The sequence below is a fragment of the Mixophyes fleayi genome, chromosome 1, assembly GCF_038048845.1.
Source record: "Mixophyes fleayi isolate aMixFle1 chromosome 1, aMixFle1.hap1, whole genome shotgun sequence".
Taxonomy (NCBI): Eukaryota; Metazoa; Chordata; class Amphibia; order Anura; family Limnodynastidae; genus Mixophyes; species Mixophyes fleayi.
Window position 1 is genome coordinate 50,925,515 of NC_134402.1, and position 24,894 is coordinate 50,950,408.

Here is a 24,894-nt window from a genome sequence, read left to right on the forward strand (position 1 = left end):
TTCATATGGCACCAGTGTGAAGCTGTTTGTAGTCTATAGGCTGCAAAAGGGAATGTTTCTACAGATCTCTATTTAGGGAAGTATCGTTCTGAACCTTTTCAGCTGTGGTTTTCCACACTGGACAACAATAGCGGAGTTTAAGTACATTAGAAAAATTAGCTCTTTTTGTTAAAATTTTTGTGTTACTCTAAATTATTGAGGGTTTTTTTCTGGCAGTTTTAAGACTTGTCATACAGAAAGAAAAAGTAGCCACACAACCCTGCTTCCCAGCAGTGCGCATATCCTCTGTGTGCTAGATAATTGTTACTGCCTCCATGATGGTAGTGTCAAGCTGGGGTTTTCTTAGCAGTGATTAAGTCATTAAAAATCACAGCTGAAAATTGCCGCATGTCTTTTAACCACATATATCAATTAAATTTTATCTGTGTTCACAATTCTGGTGGAGGAGTTCATTTTGCCTGGTTGCCCTGTTAATGCCCCATTTCGTTCTTGTAATATATAAAGTCCTATCGGTATACAGTAAAACTATATAACTTTCTCCAAGGTAGATCGTAAAATTGGTTGAATTTTGTAGAGCATATACTGCGTATGTACTTCATGTACATTCCCGGTGAATGCAACCTATCCATTCAGTTGCGCCAAGCGTCAGTGAGGTCTCTAGCCTAGCGACTGCAGAGATTAAATTTTAATCATTGGCTCAGTTCACAAAATGACAGTCTCCATTGTGTAGGAAAAGGGATACCCCTTAAAAAGTGTTCCATATTTGTGGGAACTTGCGCTGAAACAATATATATATTTTTTAAAGATCATCTACCTTTTGTTCAAAATGTATTTGCTTAGGTAAAGCTAAGTTAGCAGTCTACCACCTCGTAGGGTCACTATTAGTCTGTATGCTTTATTGTACCTCAGGAGTGCTAGTAATATGGCAGGAACCACTTACTGGGGTATGCAAATATAAGCTTTGTCTATGTTTTACATGCACTCCAATCAAACTGTACTTGGGGAATTTGCAATTCTTTTTAAAATGTAACTTCTATTAAAAAATGATGTTGATATTGTCATACACACGTTACAAAAATTGTGAGTTTTTTTGTTTCTAATCCTTTTGCTTGTAATGTGAAAACTGATAGTTGCAGAGCACACTTACCTGCTGTAGAGAGTTTTCATCCCTTTTAAACTAGTTCTGACCTTTTTCTACTTTCATCTCCTCGTCTTGCCTGTGTAGTTGCCTTGATTCTCAGTAAAGAGGAAACGCTTCCACCTACAATATGTGGTTAGATCTCTAGCAGCACTGGTGAAGCTAAACTGCATTTGAAGTCTGACCTTCATAAATGAATTGGGGGCAGGATAGACAGCTGGTGGTAATGGACTGGAGGCTCCATAGCTTGTTGTCAAATGGTTTCAGGTAGGAAGCGCTGTTTATAACTTGTGATTGCTGCAGTAGAACATCAGCCGGTGCCTTAGTCTTCTTTTTTTTATATCTTAGCTCTCTTTTTTTTTTCCCTGGTCTGTACAGTGTTATGGAAATCTGTTGCCTTTGCTATTTACAGCACTTGTAAAGGTTTATATGATTTGGAATGAACGATCCCCTGCAGAAGATGAAGAAAGGTCTTTTTAGCTTTGTCACCTAAAATCCCACTATGCTTATACTTGTTATCTATAGAGTGTGCCTCTGAACTGGAAGTTTCTGCATTTAATATGTTGAAATACATATATAGAAATTTCTTTAAAAAGTCAGCTAAAGATGTTAGTGCGGTGATTCACAATCATTGTGCTACAATCCCAAGATGGATGTATCACAGTGATTTAAGTGGAGGACTAAAAAAACAAGCAAGTTGGACAATGTGTATGAATGCTGTTTTATTTCATTGTCAGGTGACATAAACTTGCAGTAATTCACTTGTCTTTAATACCCATAGGACAAGAGGTATTTTGCACCTTAACTGTTTTTGTGCTTTGTTAGTTTTTGTGAGAATCCTTGTTATATGTAGTTCTGATGGCTGTTGCATGAGGGTTTCTCAGAATGTATAGATATGGCTTTCATTTGATAACATTGGATTATATATATATATATTTTATTTTATTTATTTCATGGGCATTATATAAACACATGTACACACGGGTTGGTAGCTACTGCATTAGTGCAGTATTATAATCCAAACTGTTCTGGGTTTTTGGGGGGCGAATCCAAAACCGATTATCCTTCCAGAATAACTCTGCAAATGGTGAATAATCTGCTGCACCTGACCACATTCATGATCTAAAGAGAGTTGCAGTGTATGATGACACCACACACAGTATAAGCATTACATATAGCAGAAGGATGAAGCACTGTGCGGTAGCTCAGTATTAATAAAATAATTTTTATGGACACAGCTTTAAGATTGTGGCTCTGCTGTAAATATGACATCTAACCGCTTATATTGAACCACAATATTTGAGTTTGTCAGGAACTGAGCAGATTCTTTGCTTTTGGATAAATGGCCAATGATTGTTGTTTTTTCAACGTTGTTTCTGTGCACAGTGATACAAATCTGATAACCTCTGTGGTTGGTAGTCCTCACCTAATGCCCAAACTCCTGGGGTACAGATACCTGCTCCTTTAGTGTTGTGATATGACTGATTCGTACAAGTTGTTGCAGTTGCACACCTAATTGTGCTTTTAATGTATGACATCCTGTGGTTACCCCAAGTAAAATCACACGTACCTTGTGATATCTTTAATTGCTGGGAGGATATGCCTACGGTATAAATAGTGTAATTTCTGTGTGTCCGGTTATATAGTGTGAAAACTTTCAAAACTGCAGTGCAAAAATGCTTCATATGTGACAGACCATGCAAGACGAACGTGACTTCCAGCCGGCTAAGGAGAAAGGAAATGACTGTAGAGAATAGCAAAAATTTAAAAATAACATTTAAAAAAAGCTTCCCTTTTTGTGTCTGTGTGCGCAACAAACAGATCATCCGATAATCGGCACTTGGCCTTGTATCCAGATATCAAGTGTGATGGCACTCAAAATTGAGCTCAAACTAGTTGGCCTGTGCCTGCGTCCTGTTCAGTACAACAGCTTCTCGTAGAGATGGGTGATGAAAGATCACTTAGTGTGTACGCCTAATAACCTGATGAAAAGGTTTCACTTTTTTGCACTGTAATCAGACCACACATAAATAATAATAGTGTAACAGTGACTTGTCCATCCCAGTTTTGTGGGTACAATTTTGTCAGGGGCAGCAATGTGACAAGTGTTTCCATTTGTTAAAATTCCAAAATCTGAAGAATACTGTTCAAATGAATTCTAATGTTGAGACCATTTATTCCACTTCATGTATCTATTTTGTCTCTTTCATGAATAGTTCTCTAATCACATCCACTCTTCTAATATTTTGTTACATCTACCCCACAAAACTTCAAACCACTAAGATTCTTAACATAAACCAAAAGGAAATTATTAGACTGCATGCTGTGAACACCTTCTATTAATATTGATACGTTTAGATATACTTTACACCCATAAACTGTTTTTTACACGTAGGGAAAAAAGCCAGGAAAATTGTGCAAATGCCAATTATTTTCAAACTGTGTTTCAATCTTTTGGCCATCTCTATTAAATTGTGTAATGATTGAAATGCTATTCAACTTTTTACATCTATCTTGTTCTGTAATCTTTATTAGGGTTTTACCTTAAGCCTCATATTTCCTTTGTAAAAACAAAACAAAAAAAAAACCCAAAAACAATTGGTTATTCCATGACCATAAGGGAACATGGCAACGGCTATTGGCTTTTTACAATTTCTCCATCTTTTTTTTTTTTTAAACATATAATTTTTATTTTATTGTGGTTAACATATATTTTCAAATCTTAAAATGGAATTAATTTCTTACTAATCAATGTAAACTTTGTTTTTGGAATTTATAAACTGAAGAAATAAGTTTACTGTATTATCTCCATAAAAATAGTTGTAGGCATTTTCAACTTATTAAATTCTGATTTTGTGGATGTTTAGTACATATGTATTCTCTCCTAACATGACTTTACCTAATGAAGTGACTTTCACCCCCATCTCTGATCCTGTAACTCGTAAATATCTTTAAACCAAAAGTAATTGAGGAAACAAATATATTGTAGCAAAAGATGTTTCTGCATTTTAGGCCTCACACTCTGTTGTTCATTTCATGCGTTTCTACTGCTCAGAGAAGGCATGTAAACGGGGGTGACATTGGAATACATTATTTCTAATGGCACTATAACTGCTTGGATTTATATTAATGTTATGGTGTATTTTCCAAATGCATCTTGCTCTCTCCATGTGTGTGTACCACCACTGCGTTTACATTGCCTATAGTGATCTCCAAATGCTAGTAACACCCTATGTGTAAGTAGCACTACTAGAGTATAGCATGTTGTCAGTTGCGTTCAACTTTAGTTCTTCGTACTTGTCTATATTTGACATGATCAGGCTATTGTCACTAAAAACCTATATTTCTAACATTCACCACAATGTATCATAATCCGCATACAAAATCTTAACCTGTCTGACTTAACTGGGAGGCCACTCAAACAAATAATTCTTGCCTGGATTAAATTTTTGTTTCTAGTTTTGTGGTGGACACCAAACCATATGTATTGTAATAATCACTATCTTCTTAAGATTATGCAATTTCTTATGTAATAAGAACGTTTAATGTATTGTTTTTAAGAAAGATAAGGTCTCTGAAATATGTGCAGTATTCCAGCATATCCAGTACCTGTCATTGGTGCCATATATGAAATGTGCTTGTTTATTTTTCTGTTATACTTGAGGCAAGATGAAATGTATAACCATCAATAATTACTATGCAATGTGTAACATATTAAACAATGGATTAGTATTTAGCTCATTCTCATTATTTCATGTCTTACTGGATCCCTCTACCCTCTGAGCAAAATTAGCTTATTCCAGAGACATATCCAAGTATTGCAGTGAGTGGACCAGTAGGTCTTCAGACTAGAGTGGACCCAGTGTTTTGTTGCACAAAATGACGGGTGAACAGAGTTTAACGCTTGCAGTTGATCAGATCGAATGCAGTTCTATTCTAATAAGGAGTGTCATGGGTACCGTTTTGTTAGGGACCTTAGAATCAAGTCTGTCTTCCAGCACTGGCTGATACTGCATAAATTTGGTTGTGCATTTACTATCACATCCAATTTACACTGAATCTTTCGAAACTGGTAACAGCAATCCCCCAATTTCTAAGGTTCTCTCTTAATAACAAAAACTGTTTGTAAAATATATCGATTTAAGACTTTCAGTAGTTTGTAAGCACTACAACTTCACATAAAGTACACAGATTGTTTGTGCTTGAGAAGTAGCACATATAATAAGGAGATAACGTCTTTAGATGCATTGTGTACATAAAAATAAAAATGAAGTGAACCAACAGGTGTTGTATTAGGCTGGACAAATGCTGTGCTGGAAGCAGCTATAGGTGACAACCAGTGCTTTACTGAGCATCATTAAAGCGGTTTTCTGGCAAATGCAATTTCTGCACTCTGTTATGAAACAGTGTTACAGTAACTTCATTTGCACATAGTTTTATTATCGTTCGTCACATCTTGTTAAATGACTGTGTCTGGTTTGTGAGGTTCCTGCTCTAATGGTCCCCAGCTAAATTCATTGCATAAGGCAGCAATTGAAAAATACTCTTAGGGGGCACTGCCTAGTACAGTGTTGGCCAACCTGTGACACTCCAGGTGTTGTGAAACTACAAGTCCCAGCATACCCTTTCAGCAATAAGCTGCTATATATTGGCAAAGCAACATGGGACTTGTAGTTTCACAACACCTGGGGGTAAATGTATTAATGTCCGGATTCTTCAACTCCGGCGTGTTCAGCGTCTTATGTGATTAAATTTAAAGTGGCGCTGCATTGTAAAGGGAAGTTTCTCTTTACAATGCAGCGCCGCTTTAAATTTAATCACCGAAGACGCTGAACACGCCGGAGTTGAAGAATCCGGACATTAATACATTTACCCCCTGGAGTATCCCAGGTTAGCCAACACTGGCCTGGTAAATGGTGTGATGGGCATAGGCGGGCCATTGTTATATATGGTGTAATGTTACCTGCCAGCATATATCACCATACCATAAATATTTTTGCGTGAATAACAAATTGTTAGGATACTTATTTACTCTGGCTGTAAAATCATGCTTTTAATGCAAGATAAACGCACATAAGTGGGTGTGGAAATACAATTTTTTTAATACCAAATGAACCATAATTGAATGTATCGTATGTGTACATTATTTTGAAAGCTTTTTGGTCCTTTTCTAGAGTGCCTCAATGTAGTTGGAAACGTAGGTATAAATGGGAGTCCATTATATCTGAAACGAGATGAGAAGCATCATGTTGTTCAAGTCATCCCCATATGTAAGCGTGTTGTTTTGTCACAGATGCATATTTAAAAAACATTGAATGCATAATAGACAAAATGTGGTTAAGCAGCAGTTTTAATTGCTTTTTAACATGTAAAAAAAAATGCATTACATTTATATGTACCCTAACAAAATTGTTTTGCTCACAATTTTGGAAAATCTTCTGCAATCCTCTAGTGGGTTCAAATAAAGTTTTATATTGGCATGACAGTCCATTAGATACTAACATATGAAGATTAATGGACTGTTGGAACAAATGTATGGCCCATCTGAACTGGTGAATAAAGTCCTCCAGTCAAACTGATGGACAGGTTACATATTTTTTACAACAGAACATAAAAAGAACCTCTCCCTATCTTTGTTACTTACGCCAAGACTACTCCTGACCTGCACCCACCTTTTTTACAAAGAACCTGTTAGCTGCTGCATATCAACAAGAACAGTAGAGTATAACAAAATGTATCTAAGAATGTTCCATATGAGGTGTTGTCTTTACTTAGTGTCATGCACAGCAGTGTGACTACGTATCAGGGGAGTGTGTTAGCTGGTTCCTGAAATTAAATGACAAAAAATGGAGCTCTCTTTCAGAGAAGAATGTAGGTGTAGGAGGGGGGGTCAGTGGTGGTGATAGATATAAATCTAGTTGCTGGTTTCCTGTTTTAGACCTAATAACTCTGCCTGATGGTTTCATGGATAGTATTGAACTGTGGGTTGGTGGTTTCCGTCATATAACCTATGTCCTCCCAGCCTTCTATTGCAATAAAATAAACCACTTAGATTAAAACAGATTTGTACTTCATTTGCAATTTTTATTACAACATGAGACAAAAACTGTATCATATATTCCCATGTCCTCGGCACAATTATGCAAAAAGCATTTTTATTTTTTAGAGTCCCTTGTAATCCTGTACCTAGTATTTGGGTACAATAAAATAGCTATACATTACAAATAGACTCTTTCAGTAAGTGGCTAGTTGTCTTTTCTTTCACACATTTAGTAGGAGGCTGTACAATGATGATGGAAAGATTCACTCTTTTGGCTTCATTAGCCGAACTGTCTAAACCAGTCTGTCCTACATTATCATACACCTGAAGAACAGCTTTAGACCACTGGCATCTGATTTGCATTTAAAAAAAACCAAGTTCAAATGTGAGCAAAACAACATAATAAATGAAATTAAATTCTTTTTTTTTTTTTGCACTTGTTCAGGAGCTCAGCTGAGGGCATCCCATTGTGATCTTAGTGTGTTTAACTTATAGTGAATGAAGCAGGCAGTATTCAGAAGACCAAAACGCTCTGGAATGCGATTAACTTTGCGAGTGGGTATTGGTTCATTGGTAACAATGGCTTCCACTTCCAGACCTGTGTTTGTGCATTGTACTATTATCAAAAATGCTAATGCACTGCACAACATTTACTCCAGTGAGGATGAAACCTATATTCAGAGTGACAATTCTTTTTTTATTTACAGTACAATTAGAAAATGAATAGTGCACTGTGAGGCAAACACACGTTGCCATAACAAATTGTCATGTTTTGTTTTTTTTACATTTATTTATTGTCCCAAACTTAGACCAGTTCTTTGTGATGTTTTTGTTTTGTTTTAGTTGATATGTTCTTGTTGCTATTTTTCTGTCTTGCTGCTCTACAGCTTTCGTCTCCAGCCTAGTGTGGATCGTGTGTGATATCCTGTCACAAGCTGGTGCTGATTCTAATGTTCCCCTATTTTTACCAGTATAGTTTCCAGTGATATACACCCCTTGTGTTAACATGCATATTAGCCAGAATTACATGCCACATGTGTGTGTTTTGTGTTTTTCTCATTTTAATGGATGTTTTCTTTGTTTACAGGAAGTTTGGGGAGCGGCCTCAACCCAAACGTCTCACAAGGTAAGCCTCAATTAAACCGTTTCCTATTTGGCTGCTACAGAGAAGTAAAAAACTTAGAGAACCTATTCACACCTTAGTTATATGACAGGTGCAGAAGCCAAATGATGATGGTGCATGTGAACCATCAGTCCGTGTGTTCACACATTTCTACGTGCTACAAAACAATTCCACCCTTTTTTTCTGCTGCATATTATCGTATTTGCAGGATTTCACGGTAAGCCGTGCATGTGGAACAAAACCACATAAATTATACAAGGACATAGCAGAAAACAGGGCGCTGTAGGAACATTTTGAAGGTGGAGTTCCCCCTTTTATGTCAAGCACCAGTTCTTCTGTATCTCTGAAGACACAGCATCCTATTGGGGCTTGGTCTTACTATCTAACTTTACACTTGTCTGCCGTATATTATATTTTTTTTGTTTGAATAATGCACCTCCTATGTCACAGATTATAGAAGTCAGTATTTATATAAAAGCAGAAGACATAATGCTGTTATACAGGTGTATATGTTGTAATCTATTTTCACAAACCTCATTGCATACGTTCCTGTGGCCGTCTCTCTCCTGTCCCCACACTTGTAGTTGCAGCAATGCTCCTTCCAGTTTAATGAATAGGTTGCATCTATAACTGCTGATAACTTGGAAAGGACAGGAGGGGGCTGCCTCATGGAAGCCACCGATGGAGAGCTAAGTGTGGAATGTGGGCTTGTAATATAAAATAAAAGTGTGTAATTATGGCGGTGAGGTGCCCCTTACTGTAAATTATAAAGTTATTATGGCCTCAGTGACAGATGTATGTGGTCACTGTGGCCATAAGGTGGTGCAACTCCATTTTGACTTCGTTATTCATTATAATGCACAAGTTTGTATTTGAAGCCAAGCAAATTGCATGTATGAGGGTATCCTCATGTCCCTGCTTTGAAAAGGAGTCATGTGTGAGAGAATGAATAAGTATGTTCAGCCCCAAGGGGCAGCAGTCTCATGATCCTGGGTAAGGAAGAGGTAGAAATTGCCCCGCTGGACAAAGCTTTTGGTACATCGGGGTAGGGGTATATTTGATATATAAGGGATTTACTGTGATCATTGTCCTGGGCGTGGTCAGTGCTGTTCATGTATCTCTGAAAAGATTATAATTCAGCTAACTATAAATGCCTTGATGTGTCAGACTGAGCTGATGAGATGCAAACGACGAGAGAGCAGGATGAAAGGAGGTTTTCCCCTTCCCAGGAGGAGTGTATTGCTTTGTGTATGACTACCTGTAGCTTTCATGCCTTTTCCAGGCTTACTTTTAGCCATGTAATTATATCATTGAAGTATTTTATGTTTTTACTGCCCAGGGATAGACTTATGGCCACTCTTTGGATACAGTAGTATTGAATGTGGCAGTGGTGTGTCATTTCCCTGGGCAATGAAGATAAATGTTCCTGATGATAGAAGTAAGACAGAAACACACACGAAAGCTAAAAAGCTAAAGTAATGTAGTTTGTAAAAGTTGCTGAAGAGCATGAAGAAAGCCGTAAATTATAGTCGTCTGAATGTAAAACGCCCCCTCAGGATAGGCAGTCACACATTCAGCGGTAGTGCTGACAGTGAGCTGTAATCGCCAGAATCCATACAGAATGGCTTGGCTTGGGATATGAATGTGGCTTTCCTGGTAGTATCTGCTGCAGGCTGGATAATGTACAACTGTGCTTCTTTTTAGGTAGCAGACTGCCTGCTTGTGTGTCTTCTACCAGGTGCTACTTTCATGTACTCATGTGACAGCATCTGCCACATTCACAGTGATACTGAAAGTCTGTATTCCCTCTGTAGTTTCTGTGTAGCTGTGCAGCTTTGACTTGCAGTAGATTGTGATGCTATAGGTCAGATAGTTCATTCACACCTACTTGCTTTTTACAAACCTGGCCGTGAACCCCTCCGAGAGTCCATGTTTTAGAACACATTACGGTTTCACTACCCAATCTAATGTCACACAAATGGTCAGAGAAGATGCCCTATGCAGGACTTCCCAAAATTATATATAAATCTGTTTTGTTTAGTTGCTGTGTGTACTTGGTTGCCATTTCCTACTAAGGTTGTTGCGTAATCTATGCCCAGTTCAACAGTGCAGTGGTCACAGAATCCTATACGAAGAGGAACTAATTAAACATAGATTTCTCATTTATTTTGTGGGTTTTTTTGTTCCCTGACATGTAGTCACATTTCAAAATAGTCCATACAAATAAAGTTGCTGCCTCTGACTTTAACCCTGTCCTGTCAGCAGCTCTAGTGCTTTAATTAATTTTTTTAATTTTGAAATCCGCAAGATAGAATCACAATTTTAGTGTAGATTTTTGTTGTATGTGATGTTTGCAGATCTACTAGGAGTTTAGTATTACTATATTTAGTGGTTCTAAAAGGGTTTCAAAAGAAGCCTCTCTCATGGGTGAACGTAACATTTATTTTACTTCACTTTAGTTATAGGAAGTTCACACCTGTCTATACAAGATGGGGCTAAAAAAGACATGTCACCTCTCGTTTGCTGCAGGTTCAATAGGGTATATTTGGCATACCTTAAAACAATATTTCTTTTTCTTTTCATTGGGTTGGGTTTGCTATCAAAATGTACAGTTACTGACCATGTTAAGGATTGTGATCACAGTTTGCTCCTCCATAAACAACTGCTGCAGTAGCATTGTTTGCCAGAGCAACGGAGTCACCAGGTATTTTGCGGTAGTTGCTGTAACAGGGTGAGAACTTTCTGAGCCACAAAGCTCTGTAGAAGAGAAGCAGCGTGCGCTCTGGTTATATTCAGCAGCACAAAGTGGTGGTTGTAGAAACCACAGCAAAGATGTGTAGATTTGCATCTACTAAACTTGTATACAATTGTGTACACAGCTCAACCACAGATAATTAATTACTCTCAAACTAAAGTCTCCCACATGAAGTCAGCAAAACATCACGTTTGCATGAATTTTTTTTTACCTGCTTTATTTTGTACATGTCTAATGTTGGATATTTTTGTTTATTTTAGGGAAGCAATGCGTAATTATTTAAAAGAGCGAGGCGATCAGACCGTACTCATCCTTCATGCTAAAGTTGCACAGAAGTCCTATGGCAATGAAAAAAGGTGCGTGTTGCATATTAATTCACTTTTTTCTTTATAATTATGGAGATCTCTTATCCAGACCGCTTTGGAGACTAGAAGGGGGAAAAGTAAATTATGGCTGCTTTTTTTTTATTTTGTCAATCACAAAGCCATGATCACAATGTGTTATTTCTGACGGCTACTACAGGAAGCTCATCTAAGCAATTCAATGAGATGGGATAGAACAGGAATTATTTTTATTTGCCTTAAAGGATATTTAGAACATGGAGCCACAAATGATGGAAAAATACTATATCCATAAAACATCCAATGTCCTAAGCACTTACTAATATATTGATTGCCCCCACCCCCCCCCCCCCCCCCAGTTCCTTAAAGTTTGTCTAATCTAATTTTGCTTCCTAGGCATTTTCCTGGCACTGAACTCGGGATAATTTAGTTAATTTGGTTTTATAAAGTACACCTAAGTATTCAGTAATGAAGCTATTGTTATTACTACATCGGTCTTCCATGTCCAATACCGCTCATTTCCTACCATGATATCTTCTCTACGAGTGTGTTATGCCTCCGCACCGTTTGGCGGAGACATCCCATCGATCACTCCCATGGGAGATGTTAGAATTTGCCCTCCCCTCATCTCCTTACCTGCTTCTTCTTCCCCAGAACGCTATCTCTTTCTACGACTCTGCAGGTTATGGGATACACTGTGTGAGCCTCAAGCTGATTCCTGATGTTACCTTATTACCGTTATGTATTCTACGTGGGGGGGAATTCAATTAGCCGCAAAGTGTCTTGTGGGTATTCCGGAGACCCTTCGCGGTGGAGATTTTAAAAGAAGTCGCCACTAATTTTCCTCTGGCCCCATAGAGGTGCGAAGAAAACTGACCGGAGATGTTTTACCGTAGTAACGCAATGTTCCCTAGAACATCTCTGCTAATTGAACACCCCCATATTCCTGCTTGTTGAAATTCTGAGACCTTCTATTTCCCAACTTAACCCCCTTCCTTTCCTTCGGTGTGCATATCTCCACTTCAGTGTGTGCATCCCTCCAATTTTAATTTTGTTCAATTTAAACAATTAAAAAAAACAAACAAATAACAAAGACAACTAATTATGTTTACCCTAAAAATATCATGATTTTGTCTTGGGGATTTTTGAAAGCTGGTGCACATTGTCTCATTTGTGTAGCGTGGCAGCAGTAAAACTAATGGCTACACTGTGAACACTTCTGCATGAAGGTGCAGTCATGGAATATAAAATTGTATTTTAAAATTACTAGAGTTTTGTCATTGTTTTAAAGATGTATTGAAATAGCACTTGACCTTCTTTTGCTGAGCATTCGTATAAGAGTAGGCCTGTGCCTCAGATATCTGTCCAAATGTTGTTTTTCGGGGTAAACAATCCTCCGCTGTTTTATTAGAATTGATGGAAATAAGGTTCTCTGTACAAATGGGCTTATGCCTCCATGAACACCTATGGTTGAATTCGTTGAAATCTTAACAAGTGTGGATGGGCAATTGTTTTTCCAGTGAAACTTAACACAGAGATATTACTGCAGTTCAGCTGAGGTTATGAATGATACATTGTATAACATACATCACAGATAATCCATGAAGGTGGTTTTGAGCAGTGGGAGGGAATTGTCTTGCTTGTTCTAGCAGTCGGGCAATAACTACCCCCAAAGTTTCATATTCTGGAAATACATACTACCTTCCCTACAATGTAAACACACAGTAAGACATGACCGCTTTATATATTATTTCAATTAAACATTAACACCAACTAATGTGGGTCACATTTGCTAGATATATATTTCCCAGAATTTGTTCTGTATTTAGTCAAACTTCCACGTGAAATCCTAGGTATACTTCCTTGGCGTCTCCGTGGTAGTTATCTAATCCTGGTGCAAGAAAGCCTCTAAATATAATGGCATATGGTCTTGCTGTTGGAATTCTACAGGGTCACTAAATGCTTACAGATTTACTTCCCTGCAGTCTTTTTTTTTTTCCAGCTAAGTTAGTAATAATTTTAATACTCTGCTAAACAAATTCAATTTTAATAGCATCTGAAGGAAACCTTCCTTAGTAAAGAAATTCTCTATGTAGGTAAGTTCTCAAATAAAGGGGTTTATTTTGAGGCAAGGATTGTTTTATTAACATTGCTCCAATTTGAAGCTTTTTTTGTACAAAGTGTTTCTTAATGTCTCCACCTCTAGGGACTTATTCAGTAATTCAAACATTGCTGGCTGTAAATTCCTCAAGTCTGTTTAAATGTCTCCTATTGAATTCTGTTTTTGTGAGCCAAGAGGACCCTAGAGCCTCCTTCATTTTACATTGTCTCTGCACTGTAAAAAGCAAATGTCACATTACTGCTATAATGCTAACACTTGCATCTGGGCAGGCAGAGAATGGATTGTAGAGGCCGCTCTCGTATTACTCAGCAGAGACCAGAACAGACTGTGTGTGTATACGGTGCTCCTTTACTGACAATGATGTGTCACAACCTGGAGCAGCTTTATAAATGATTCACATGAAATAAGCGGAATGTGTCACTTGCTTTACTTATTGGTAAGAGAGAGAGTGCTTCTTGCCTTTTGACAAAATGAACCAACGAGAGGCATAAAGGGGTTTTATGCCATGATTGATTACGCAGTAGACTAGTAAGTGTTTGGATAGTCATCCTGAAAATAATACTTGGGTAGATGGAAGGATTTGTGCGCAAGCACAATATCTGTGCGTTTTATTTACCTATACATGCCCACCAAGCTGTGCTTCACTCCTCTGCAGCAGGTGGTTGTTAGGATAGAGGTGCTTTACTTACTGCATATACATAGAGTGACTGCCAGCCTGGCAGACCTGAAGAAATGCACAGTGTGGATTGGTTGGTTCATACTCGGAGCTCGGGGCAGAGGTAGTGATGTCTGGATAATACTGCATCAGGTCCCGTTAGGACATGGCCATAAAGATGAGGGAGGGGCTTTAGCTGTCTACAATGGAGTGCTTTTCTGATCAGTGTATTTACCTCTGGTTCTTTAGATTATAGCTATGTTGTCATTAGGGAGAGGATATATCTGGGAAGAATGCAGGGTAAAACCTGCGCTATTGACAAAGGGACACAGATCACTCTTTGAGAGCAGTTGACTTATTAGTAACCAAAGGCGAAATCAACAAGTAAAATAAGAACATATACAGAACATCGATAATTGTCAGCATGGAGGATAGGAAAATTTCCTGAGAATCACATCCATATGCTTCCCAATTGTATATATTACATAGAAGAATAATATTGTAAATAAACAAGGCCGCAATTTTGTTTTTTTTAACTCTCTTGGGCCACTTTTGATCCTCTACCCTCTCTATTGAGGGACTTTTTTAATATCTTGCAAATGTTTGTATAATGGATAGGCAGCAAATTGAAATGTTTTTGTAGAAAGTTTTTTTTAATTATTTTACATTCCTATTTTAAAGCACCTCTTTTCTCCAGATTTAAAAATATTTTGAAAAGCAGATCTGACACTGTCATATTATCAAATCTGTGTCCTCTTATGTAGAACTCTGTACAGGGCAGTCAGGCATGCTTTAGGATCAGTAAATGGACAACTGGGAAGCAACAAGTGATGGCAAACTGGTGCTTATCTTTTTATTTCAGTAATGACATGCAGCAATATATCATGTTCCATTTAGTATCACACCCCACCCCCTATGTAATTAGCAACAGAGGTGGTGCTTTCTATGGCAAATTTTCTTTAATGTTCGGTTTTGCAGAGCTAATAATATATTTGAGCTTTTTAGAAAACCCACATTCAGATTTCAACTCCTAGTTGTAAACTTTTGCTTGTGCCGGAAACCTGATCAAATAATTATTTGAGTAAGTTTGCCATCTTGTGGACAAATATATTAAAAATAAACATGTATGTGTAACCTGAATTTCAAAAGTACTTTTCTGGCTCACATAGATCAGGAATTGAAAAAATAATAACCCAATAACATGGCAGGTTGTCATGTGCATCATCTGCAGTGTTCTCCCCAGAAAATGTTGCCAACTGGGTGGCATTAAGAAGCAGCCAGGTGGGGGCAGTTGTAATACTATGCAATAATAATGAAAAATGTTGGATGTTATTGCCCGCACCTGCCAGGACTGGTCAGACTGGTGGTCAGTGATCTTACACACACTGCTGCCTGTAGTGCTCACATAGTGCCTGTTCTAATAGGAGAAACAATGGTTTTTTCTATTATAATAGGACTCTGTTGGGCTCCAAGAGCCGGGTGGCAAGTAAAAACAGCCGGGCGAGGCACCCGGGAAAAAGGTGCTGGGGAGAAAACTGATCTGTAATAAGTGGAATTTACATAGGTGAAAGTGTAGTGAGTGGTACATTAATTTTAGCATTGCCATATTATGAGACTTTAACATTTTTTCTTTTTACAAGTACCTGGTTTATTAGTTGCTTATAATTCTGTAATGATATACTTTGTAGATACGTGTAAAGTGAATGACAAAGCTGACTGTTAGGGGCTTATTCAATTAGCAATATTGTTCCACTGAACATCGTTTCCAGGTACTACGGTACCTCAACATCTTGAAATCCAGGTGGTATTTTCAGAGGGCAGGTGGTGTATTTTGTAATGGAAAGGTATTAATGTTTGGTTTTATACTTTGAAGAAGGTAGCTTGGCTATCTCTGGTGTGTAGACACTAGAGCATTAGTCCTGTACAATGCAGCACAGTATGCCTCACTAAGCAATCTGTCTTTCTCTTTCAGGTTTTTTTGCCCTCCCCCTTGTGTGTATCTCATGGGTAGTGGATGGAAGAAAAAGAAAGAACAGATGGAAAGAGATGGTTGTTCAGAGCAGGAGTCTCAGCCTTGTGCCTTCATTGGCATTGGAAACAGCGAGCAAGAGATGCAACAACTGAACTTGGAAGGAAAGGTTGGTGCTGAATGTTGTATTTCAACTACAGGTAGAAGTCATTTCTTAAAGGCAAGAAGCACTTTGTGAGCTCATCTGATTGTTCTGCACCTATGTACTCAACACTTGTCCCACTTGTGACATCCCCAGGATGTTCAGTTTACTCTCTGGAGGAAAATAACGTTTCAGTGTTAAATGTAAAAGGTCAATGGCATTTTCTGTATAAATATGGTTCTTCTGTCAGATTCTTTGTATCGCCCAGCTTTGCTCTGGACGGTCAGGAAAGAAATTGAAAGTATTCTGGGAATTGCACAACTGTGTATAATTCACTTGGAACAAATAAACAAACTATCTTTACTATTAACCACAAGAGAACTTGTCTGTGTCTTCGCCTATATAGCGGATATTATTCCTGTTAGTGACCCTCAGTAATGTCTTCAATGAATATCACCTGTATGTGGACTTTCCTCTGCAATAATGTCTTCACAGCTGTGTAGCCATTAATGGAGTTCATGTGAAATGTGTTCAGGCCATTCAATCACTTACACTGACATTACAGGGGCCACACGTAGGAGTGTTGAGACAACATATTGGAGTGATATAGATATTTAGAAGCCAAGATCTAAAGCTTGTCTTGCATATCCAGATCTGGCTGTTTGGACTGAGCTGACAACCCTTGTCCATTTCGTCCACCAATGTAGTTGACCAATCATCATCACCATTTATTTATATAGCGCCAACATATTCCGTAGCGCTTTACAATTGGGGACAGACATAATAAACTAATAAACAAACTGGGTAAAACAGACAAAGAAGGTGAGAAGGCCCTGCTTACAATCTATTGGTAGGCGTTCTAGCTCAGCAGCTTGAACCTGTCCTTGGATCTCCATCACGTGGGGCCTATTGAGTGCGGTTGACCAGTGGTGCCACATACTGAGAGATCAACAGCTGCCAGGGTCTTCCTTCTCCAACAGCCAAACGAGTCGCCCACATTGCAGCATGGATGGGCAGCTTAACACCTTACTTGCCAGCCATATATGTACCCCCCAATGATTATTCGAAAGGGTAGACATTTGTATACTGCTCTCTCTCCACAGAACTATTGCACTGCCAAAACCCTGTACATATCCGACTCCGACAAGAGAAAGCACTTCATGTTATCAGTGAAAATGTTCTATGGCAATAGTGACGACATTGGTGTGTTCCTCAGTAAACGTATCAAGGTCATCTCCAAGCCATCTAAAAAGAAGCAGTCACTGAAGAATGCAGACTGTAAGTATACATGTTTACACATGTCCTCTCTACTGTGTAGTCCGTATGTGCTAATCTGTAACTGATAATTCTTCTCTTTGACCTTTCTTCTTTATCTGAAAGTTAAAAAAACTATTAGTTCTGGAAGCTTTAGAGATCTTGTTTTGGATGCTAGAAATTTAGCTGTGTAAATAAATGATAAAGGACCTGTCGGCAGGTTTGCATCATGTAACATGCACATTGTGGACTTCTGTTTGACATGCTGCTAATACTTCTATCACCTGCATTGTGTTGGTAAAATGTCTAATTTTCTAGTAAGAAGTTAGAAATCCATGTTTAAGCGCACACACACCTCGTTTTAAATCTTTCAGCCTCCATGCCCAATCCTTATTACCGCCATGCCCAATCCTTATTACCTCCATGCCCAATCCTTATTACCTCCATGCCCAATCCTTATTACCTCCATGCCCAATCCTTATTACCGCCATGCCCAATCCTTATTACCTCCATGCCCAATCCTTATTACCTCCATGCCCAATCCTTATTACCTCCATGCCCAATCCTTATTACCTCCATGCCCAATCCTTATTACCTCCATGCCCAATCCTTATTACCTCCATGCCCAATCCTTATTACCTCCATGCCCAATCCTTATTACCTCCATGCCCAATCCTTATTACCTCCATGCCCAATCCTTATTACCTCCATGCCCAATCCTTATTTCCTCCATGCCCAATCCTTATTTCCTCCATGCCCAATCCTTATTACCTCCATGCCTAATCCTTATTACTAAACTCATATATGCTTAAGTAGGAATATCCTAAATTCTTGATCTGTGTGCAGTCACCATTCGAGGTTGGAAATTCGTGGTACACATTATATGCATTAGTTTAGTGTGTTAAGTAGAAGGTGTGTAAGTATTTTAAAAACACTTCAGCACTGCTTATCCTTCACCTTGTGATGTCTATGAATGATTTGGTAAATTACTGCATTTTGGGGGGATGAAAAATTAATGCAGTTTTTTTAGCTTTTGAACAAAACTAAAAATTACACCTTTGGCGGGGTTCAATTGACTGTGTTTGTGACAACAATGGTGCCTGCGCACTATTACCGCTACTATGGTAATAGTGCACATTATTACCCTTGGTACGGTCATTTCAACACTGATTATTTTTTTTCTCGCGCAGCTCTGTGAACTGCGAGCAAAAATCAGTTTTAAAATTACCGTACTGATGTAAATAGTGCGCAGAACCCCCCCTCCCCTTTGTGTGAGACCCTCAAGCAGTCGGCACATTTTGTTAAATGTATCTTTCATATATAAGCAGATATAAACTTACCTAAAATTGATACCAGATGCCCAACATTGGTGCAGCCACGCTTGGCACTATCCTCTCATTTGCACACTAGCGTTTGTGCATACAGGTATGCTGTACCCATGCACATTTGCGGTCTGCCATTGCGGTGAACATACATTTTAAACTAAAATATACAGAGGGCACATATTTGGTCTCTGTATTCTGGAGAACTAGTAGGTTAATTTATGTGGGAATGAATAATGCCTTTCACTTGGCTAGACTAGGGGGGGGGGGGGGGGGGGGGAGTTGTTGGTGAAGCTGGTAGTCTAGTTATAAAGTAGCAAGAACGTCCAGCCTGAAAGAAGTTAGTATATTCAATAATTATAGAAATGGGTCTAAGGGGTTTGACTTCTGACATGAGTGCCATGTGATGGGACATGGTGTTAGTATGTTGTCCACCATAGCATCGTGAAGGATATATTGTGTTTCCTAACCTAGACCTTTTCTCTGTTCCAGTATGTATTGCATCAGGGACAAAAGTGGCACTATTTAACCGGCTGCGATCCCAGACGGTTAGTACAAGGTATTTGCACGTAGAAGGTGGAAATTTTCACGCCAGTTCGCAACAGTGGGGAGCGTTTTACATCCATCTTTGTAAGTCAGATGAAATATTGATGTTATATTTTATATTTTTGAATTGTTTTTATTTTAGTTGCTCTACAAAGCTGCCTTGCAGACACAATTGTGTTGAGTCAGAGATATAAAGTGAGCTATGTATAGGTGGATATTATGTTGAAGCCCTGAAATCCGTCCTCTGAGGGTGGAAACTCTTGAAGTCTGACTTTCATATTTGTTCAGCAATGTATTTGTATCATTTCTTTAGTGGATGATGAAGAATCTGAAGGGGAGGAATTCACTGTACGTGATGGTTACATTCATTACGGACAGACAGTAAAACTTGTATGTTCTGTTACGGGCATGGCGCTCCCCAGATTGGTATGTTTATTTATTTTAAAACTCATGTATTTTTATTGGAATTTTTCTTTTAAACCACAAATAAACAAATCTAAGCATTCACACAAAGGGAAACTCCGCACAAAAGAAATTAACATAAGCTAAAGATATCTAAACAGTTAAGTTTCAGCACAGAGTTATCCATGTCAAATAGAAGTAACATGTCAGAAAAGTCTTGCAAAATTTGCATAACTGGGTACCGTGTCACTAGAAAATCACAGTGACAATAGCACAAATTACTTAGTTTGCCACAATGTGTGGCTCTCTGCTTCGCACTGACAGTCAAACACATTTAGTTTTGTCTGATAAATCGAAAGTAAACTCCCCTAAGTAATTGTATCATCCGAGGTTTGAAGAATTTGCAGTGGTATTGATATGGCACCATATGACATGATATGTCTTGCAGGCTTTTTTTGCTAATGTACATGAATTGCTCACGGTACATTGTATCGTTGACAAAACCTATCCACTGCTGTACTGCAGGGGAATCAGCTGCCAGCCATTTTTATGCTGGTACATTACCTCTTACTGCCAAAATATGAAAGCTGTGACACACATGTTTGAGAAACCATGGGGTCCTGCCACATGATCACACATCTGTTATCAGATTAGGATCATGCAGTACAACATAACTGGGATAGTATGGAATAATATGGCAGAGAAATGTATGCCAAGCACACATCAGTCTTAATATTTGGGTATAGTCCTTAGTATGTAATGACTGTCTTTATGCTCTTTTGGAAACTTGCAAATATGCATAATCACTTTCTAATCTTTAATATTTACTATAGTAACCTTGCTTAACAATGTATACTTATGTAAAATATATTTTGCTTATGTCAGACTAATTCATTAATATACACTGGCTATAAAAAGTATTCGCCGCCTCTGGCATTTAAAAAAAAAAAAAAAAAGTTCTTAAGCCATGGAATTAAAATAGATTTTAGAATTCTTCAAAATACATTTAAAATATTTAAAAAATAAACCCCTATGTCTCCTTGATTGCATAAGTATTTAGCTGTCATTTTGGGTAAGTACCAGATTTGCACATCTGGTCACTGCACTCTTCATTCTTCTTTGCAGTATTGCTTGAGTTACATCTGGTTGGTGAATAGCAATTTTCAAATAATGCAAAACAGATTCTCATTAAGACTGTGCTTCTGGCATGGTCTTTGGAAACTGGGCAAGATTCTGTGTGCCAACCTCCTGCTAAGTGTAGGTTATTGAGGTGTCTGGCCCATTGTAAGCCCATAGACAGCTTCTCCCATCTCTTCAGTTGCCGTTGGATACCACCTTTTGGGATTTCTGTATTTAGTTTGATTTGAGGTAAAGCAGTTGTACATAAGTGGACTTTATATAGTACTGTGCGTAGTGTCCTTAATAAATAGGCATTATTCTATGTATCTCACTCACTTTTCAGGAGGTATGTTTTTGAGCCAGTTTATTTTAATATTTATATTTTTAAGAACTGGTGTTTTTAGTAAGGGCAGGAGCAGGGTTACACAGGTTGTGGTGGGACCTCAAGTCCTATAGGTAGGATATGCTGGTAGCTCCCCCACTGTTGGATAGTATATATGCAGATAAGGATAACTGAAATGAATGTAGTTTGCTTTTACTAGACATGATACTTAAATTGATTTCTGTGTATATTGGTGACAAATTTGTTATCAGATAAATCTGCAAATATCCCTTTTACATTAAGTGCCCTGCATATGACTTAGGCTGCCCAGCACCTACATATCTATTTTTATATTTCATGTCCTACATTTTAGAATATTATTTGAATTATCTGCAGATTATCCGGAAGGTGGATAAACAGACAGCATTATTAGATGCGGATGATCCAGTCTCCCAGCTCCATAAATGTGCGTTCTACCTGAAGGATACAGAGAGAATGTACTTGTGCCTTTCTCAGGAACGAATAATCCAGTTTCAAGTGAGTTTTTTTCAAAACATTTTAAACCCATAAGTTCTGTAGTTGCACTTATTAAATGACACAACTTCAGGCATTGCTGGCCGATTTTATGGATATATTACTGCTTTCCATTAGACGCACATCGGAGCTTGATCCAAACAATCTATCCTGATCCCATGAACCTTCTACTTTTGCCCTCTAATACCCCATTCATACTGCACCAAAAACCCGGGTTTTTGCAGAGGCACGCTGAAAAACCCGGGTCTTGGTGCAGTATGACTTAGACCCGGGATTTTGCGAGGAGTATCTCCCGGGTTGGACCCCACTCGCTTGCAGTATGAATGGTGCAACCCGGGTAATTCCCGGGTCTCGCCATTCATGCTGTAAAAAAAAAAAAAAAATGACAAAGTAAAAAAAAAAAAAAAAAAAGATTTTAATTAATAAAAAATACATAAGAAATGTGTACTTAACTTATTTTCAGCCAGCGGTGTCTCTGGTGCGTTGCCGGCTGTCAGGGGGACCTCTGGGTACTAAAATGACGTCATTTCTAATGGACTAGAAATGACGTCATTTTAGTACCCAGAGGTCCCCCTGACAGCCGGCAACGCACCGGAGACACCGCTGGCTGAAAATAAGTTAAGTAAACATTTCTTATGTATTTTATTTTAATTAAAACATTTTTTTTACACTTTTTTTTTACTAAAACCCAGGTCGGGCAGGTGCAGTATGAACCCGCCCGACCCGGGAATCTTCTTATCTATACTGCCCTGTGCCCCGGCAATATCCCGGGTTAACAACCCGGGATATTGCCGGGGCGGCAGTATGAAAGTGGTATTATCTGAAGGGTACTGCCACCCTGTTTCACAAAGGGCCACCAGGCAAGAATCAATCCGGGCTTTATATACAGCACAAGAGTGGGGAGAGGAGATTGTCATATTTATAGCAGAAATCACTCTTTAAGCTTTAGATCAGTGTTCTTCAAAAATATTGTGTAACCAATATATTATGTTTTATTTTCCTTTTGTAAACAAAAAGGCCACTCCATGCCCCAAAGAGCCAAACAAAGAGATGATTAACGATGGTGCGTCTTGGACAATCATTAGTACAGATAAGGCAGAATACACGTTCTATGAAGGCATGGGACCAGTCCACGCACCTGTGACTCCTGTACCAGTTGTAGAAAGTCTTCAGGTAAGGTGTGCGCTGGTACGTCGGTTGTACGGCTTCTCTACTTCTAGTTATTAGTTTTATTTCCCGGTGTTAATTGATTCAGTCAATGTGGGGGAGGCCAATAGAGAACAAATCATTAAGTGATGTAACGGGGACTTGGATTCAAGTTTGAGGAGGGCTTTTAAAAGAATAAATAAGATATAGATTAATTGCTTTTTTATTTTTTTCTTACTGGCACCTGCCTAAATGACAAACGTGTGTGCTGCATTAGGCCTGCCACTGATATACTGTGAGTGTGGCGTGGCTAGGGGCCCTCAGCGTGCCCTGCAAAGGGCACCCGACCAGAGACAGACTCCACCTATAGATCAGACTATTAACTGCTGTTCCTAGTTGATCTTTGTTTCTGGTTACAACACACTTAATGTACTGGTAATGTAAATTATTTTAATAGTAATGGAATAACTACTCATTTCTGCACTACTGTCAATGTTCTTCTAGTATCACCCAGTGTTGGCAATTTTAAGCAAAGTCCAACATTTTAACAGTGGTTGTCCAACATCCTATTAAGACATATTAGTTATAAGTCGCCATCCTCTTGTAACTTTATTAAGTTATCCACTGTTGGAAAGCTCCCATCCCCCACATCAGAATGTGAGGAGGAAATCAGAGCAAGCAGAAGACTGAGATTTAAACAGTGACATGAGCAGTGTTCCCCAATAGCACAGATTACTTTGTGAAGCTCTTGTCACTCTGATGCAGGAAGATTGGGGTGTCAAACTCCGCTGCTAGAAGAAACAAAGGTCATGTATTTCTGTACTACTTGTTGTTAGTGCACAAAGTGTGCGTGTATGTATGTGATAGATATGTATATGTGAATATATTAGTGTGTACGCGCTTTAGTTATGAAAACACTATTTATTTTTTATTGTCTTGTGAAGGAGAATTTTATTTTTTACATTTTGTTGTTTTTCAGCTGAATGGAGGTGGAGATGTAGCAATGTTGGAGCTAACAGGACAGAACTTCACCCCAAATTTGCGAGTTTGGTTTGGGGATGTGGAGGCAGAGACTATGTACAGGTATAGTTTGTCATGTGTATAGATCTTATCTCCTATGTTCTCTCAGTCATCATTTGTCTCTTTCAGACAAATTATTTTCCTTCTCTTGCCTGAGCTCATTCCCTGTCCCCTTATACATTCCAGCCTCTTTACCTGGTATCTTCTTTTTCATCACATATATTCTACAGGGTGAGTCAAAAGTCGCAGTACATCCTTTTATTTCAAAAACTCTACAGGAATTGAAATCGGCCATCTTGAATCTAAGTAAATTTTTTTAATGGAAAGGGGGTCGTGTGATATATCAAATAACATCAGCATTTTCTGAGTATTCAGGTTTCCCAATTCCTTTAGAGTTTTTGAAATAAAAGGGTGTACTGCGACTTTTGACTCACCCTGTAGATTCTATTTCCAGCAACAGCTTCCTCTTCCTTCTCCTTCATATTACCTTATTTATAGCTTCTCATTCCAACCTGTTTTCTCTAAGATGAGACCAAAACTGATCTGTCTGCGGGTGTATGTTCTGTCAGCGGAAGTTGTGTCAAGCTCTAACCCCCAGTCAGGGCCGGACTGGGACTAAAAATCAGCCCTGGCATTTAAAGCACACAGGCCCACATGTTGTGGGCTCCATGCACTATATTGTTGCACACTGATGCTGGCGCAGTACAACATGATGTAGTATGAGTGTGTGTGTGGGGGGGGGGGTATTTATTTCTCCTAATGACCCTCAACATTACATTATTAGCACCCCAATTACATCAATAAACACCATGACAATACATTATTAGTACCCAAATTACAGCAATAAATAACCCCCCACACACACTCATACTACATCAATCACCCCACATTACAGCAACCGGCATCACCCCCCACATTACAGCGTCCAGCATCACCCCCCACAT

The 24,894-nt window shown here is 38.6% G+C and overlaps 1 protein-coding gene across 3 annotated transcripts in view; it reads left to right on the forward strand.

Moving 5' to 3' along the window:
• The window catches only part of RBPJ (recombination signal binding protein for immunoglobulin kappa J region), a 70,240-nt gene that overhangs the window by 35,349 nt on the left and 9,997 nt on the right, over positions 1 to 24,894 (forward strand). For 2 of the 3 annotated variants that reach the window (XM_075194756.1, XM_075194758.1), the window contains exons 2-10: positions 8,266 to 8,304; positions 11,317 to 11,412; positions 16,147 to 16,312; positions 17,389 to 17,563; positions 19,354 to 19,491; positions 19,721 to 19,833; positions 21,647 to 21,787; positions 22,802 to 22,957; positions 23,910 to 24,013. In XM_075194756.1, coding sequence (XP_075050857.1) covers positions 8,266 to 8,304; positions 11,317 to 11,412; positions 16,147 to 16,312; positions 17,389 to 17,563; positions 19,354 to 19,491; positions 19,721 to 19,833; positions 21,647 to 21,787; positions 22,802 to 22,957; positions 23,910 to 24,013 — 1,128 coding nt within the window. Of the gene's footprint in view, positions 1 to 1,280; positions 1,406 to 8,265; positions 8,305 to 11,316; positions 11,413 to 16,146; positions 16,313 to 17,388; positions 17,564 to 19,353; positions 19,492 to 19,720; positions 19,834 to 21,646; positions 21,788 to 22,801; positions 22,958 to 23,909; positions 24,014 to 24,894 lie in introns of those variants that run through there. The other variant, XM_075194757.1, reaches the window with a different exon arrangement.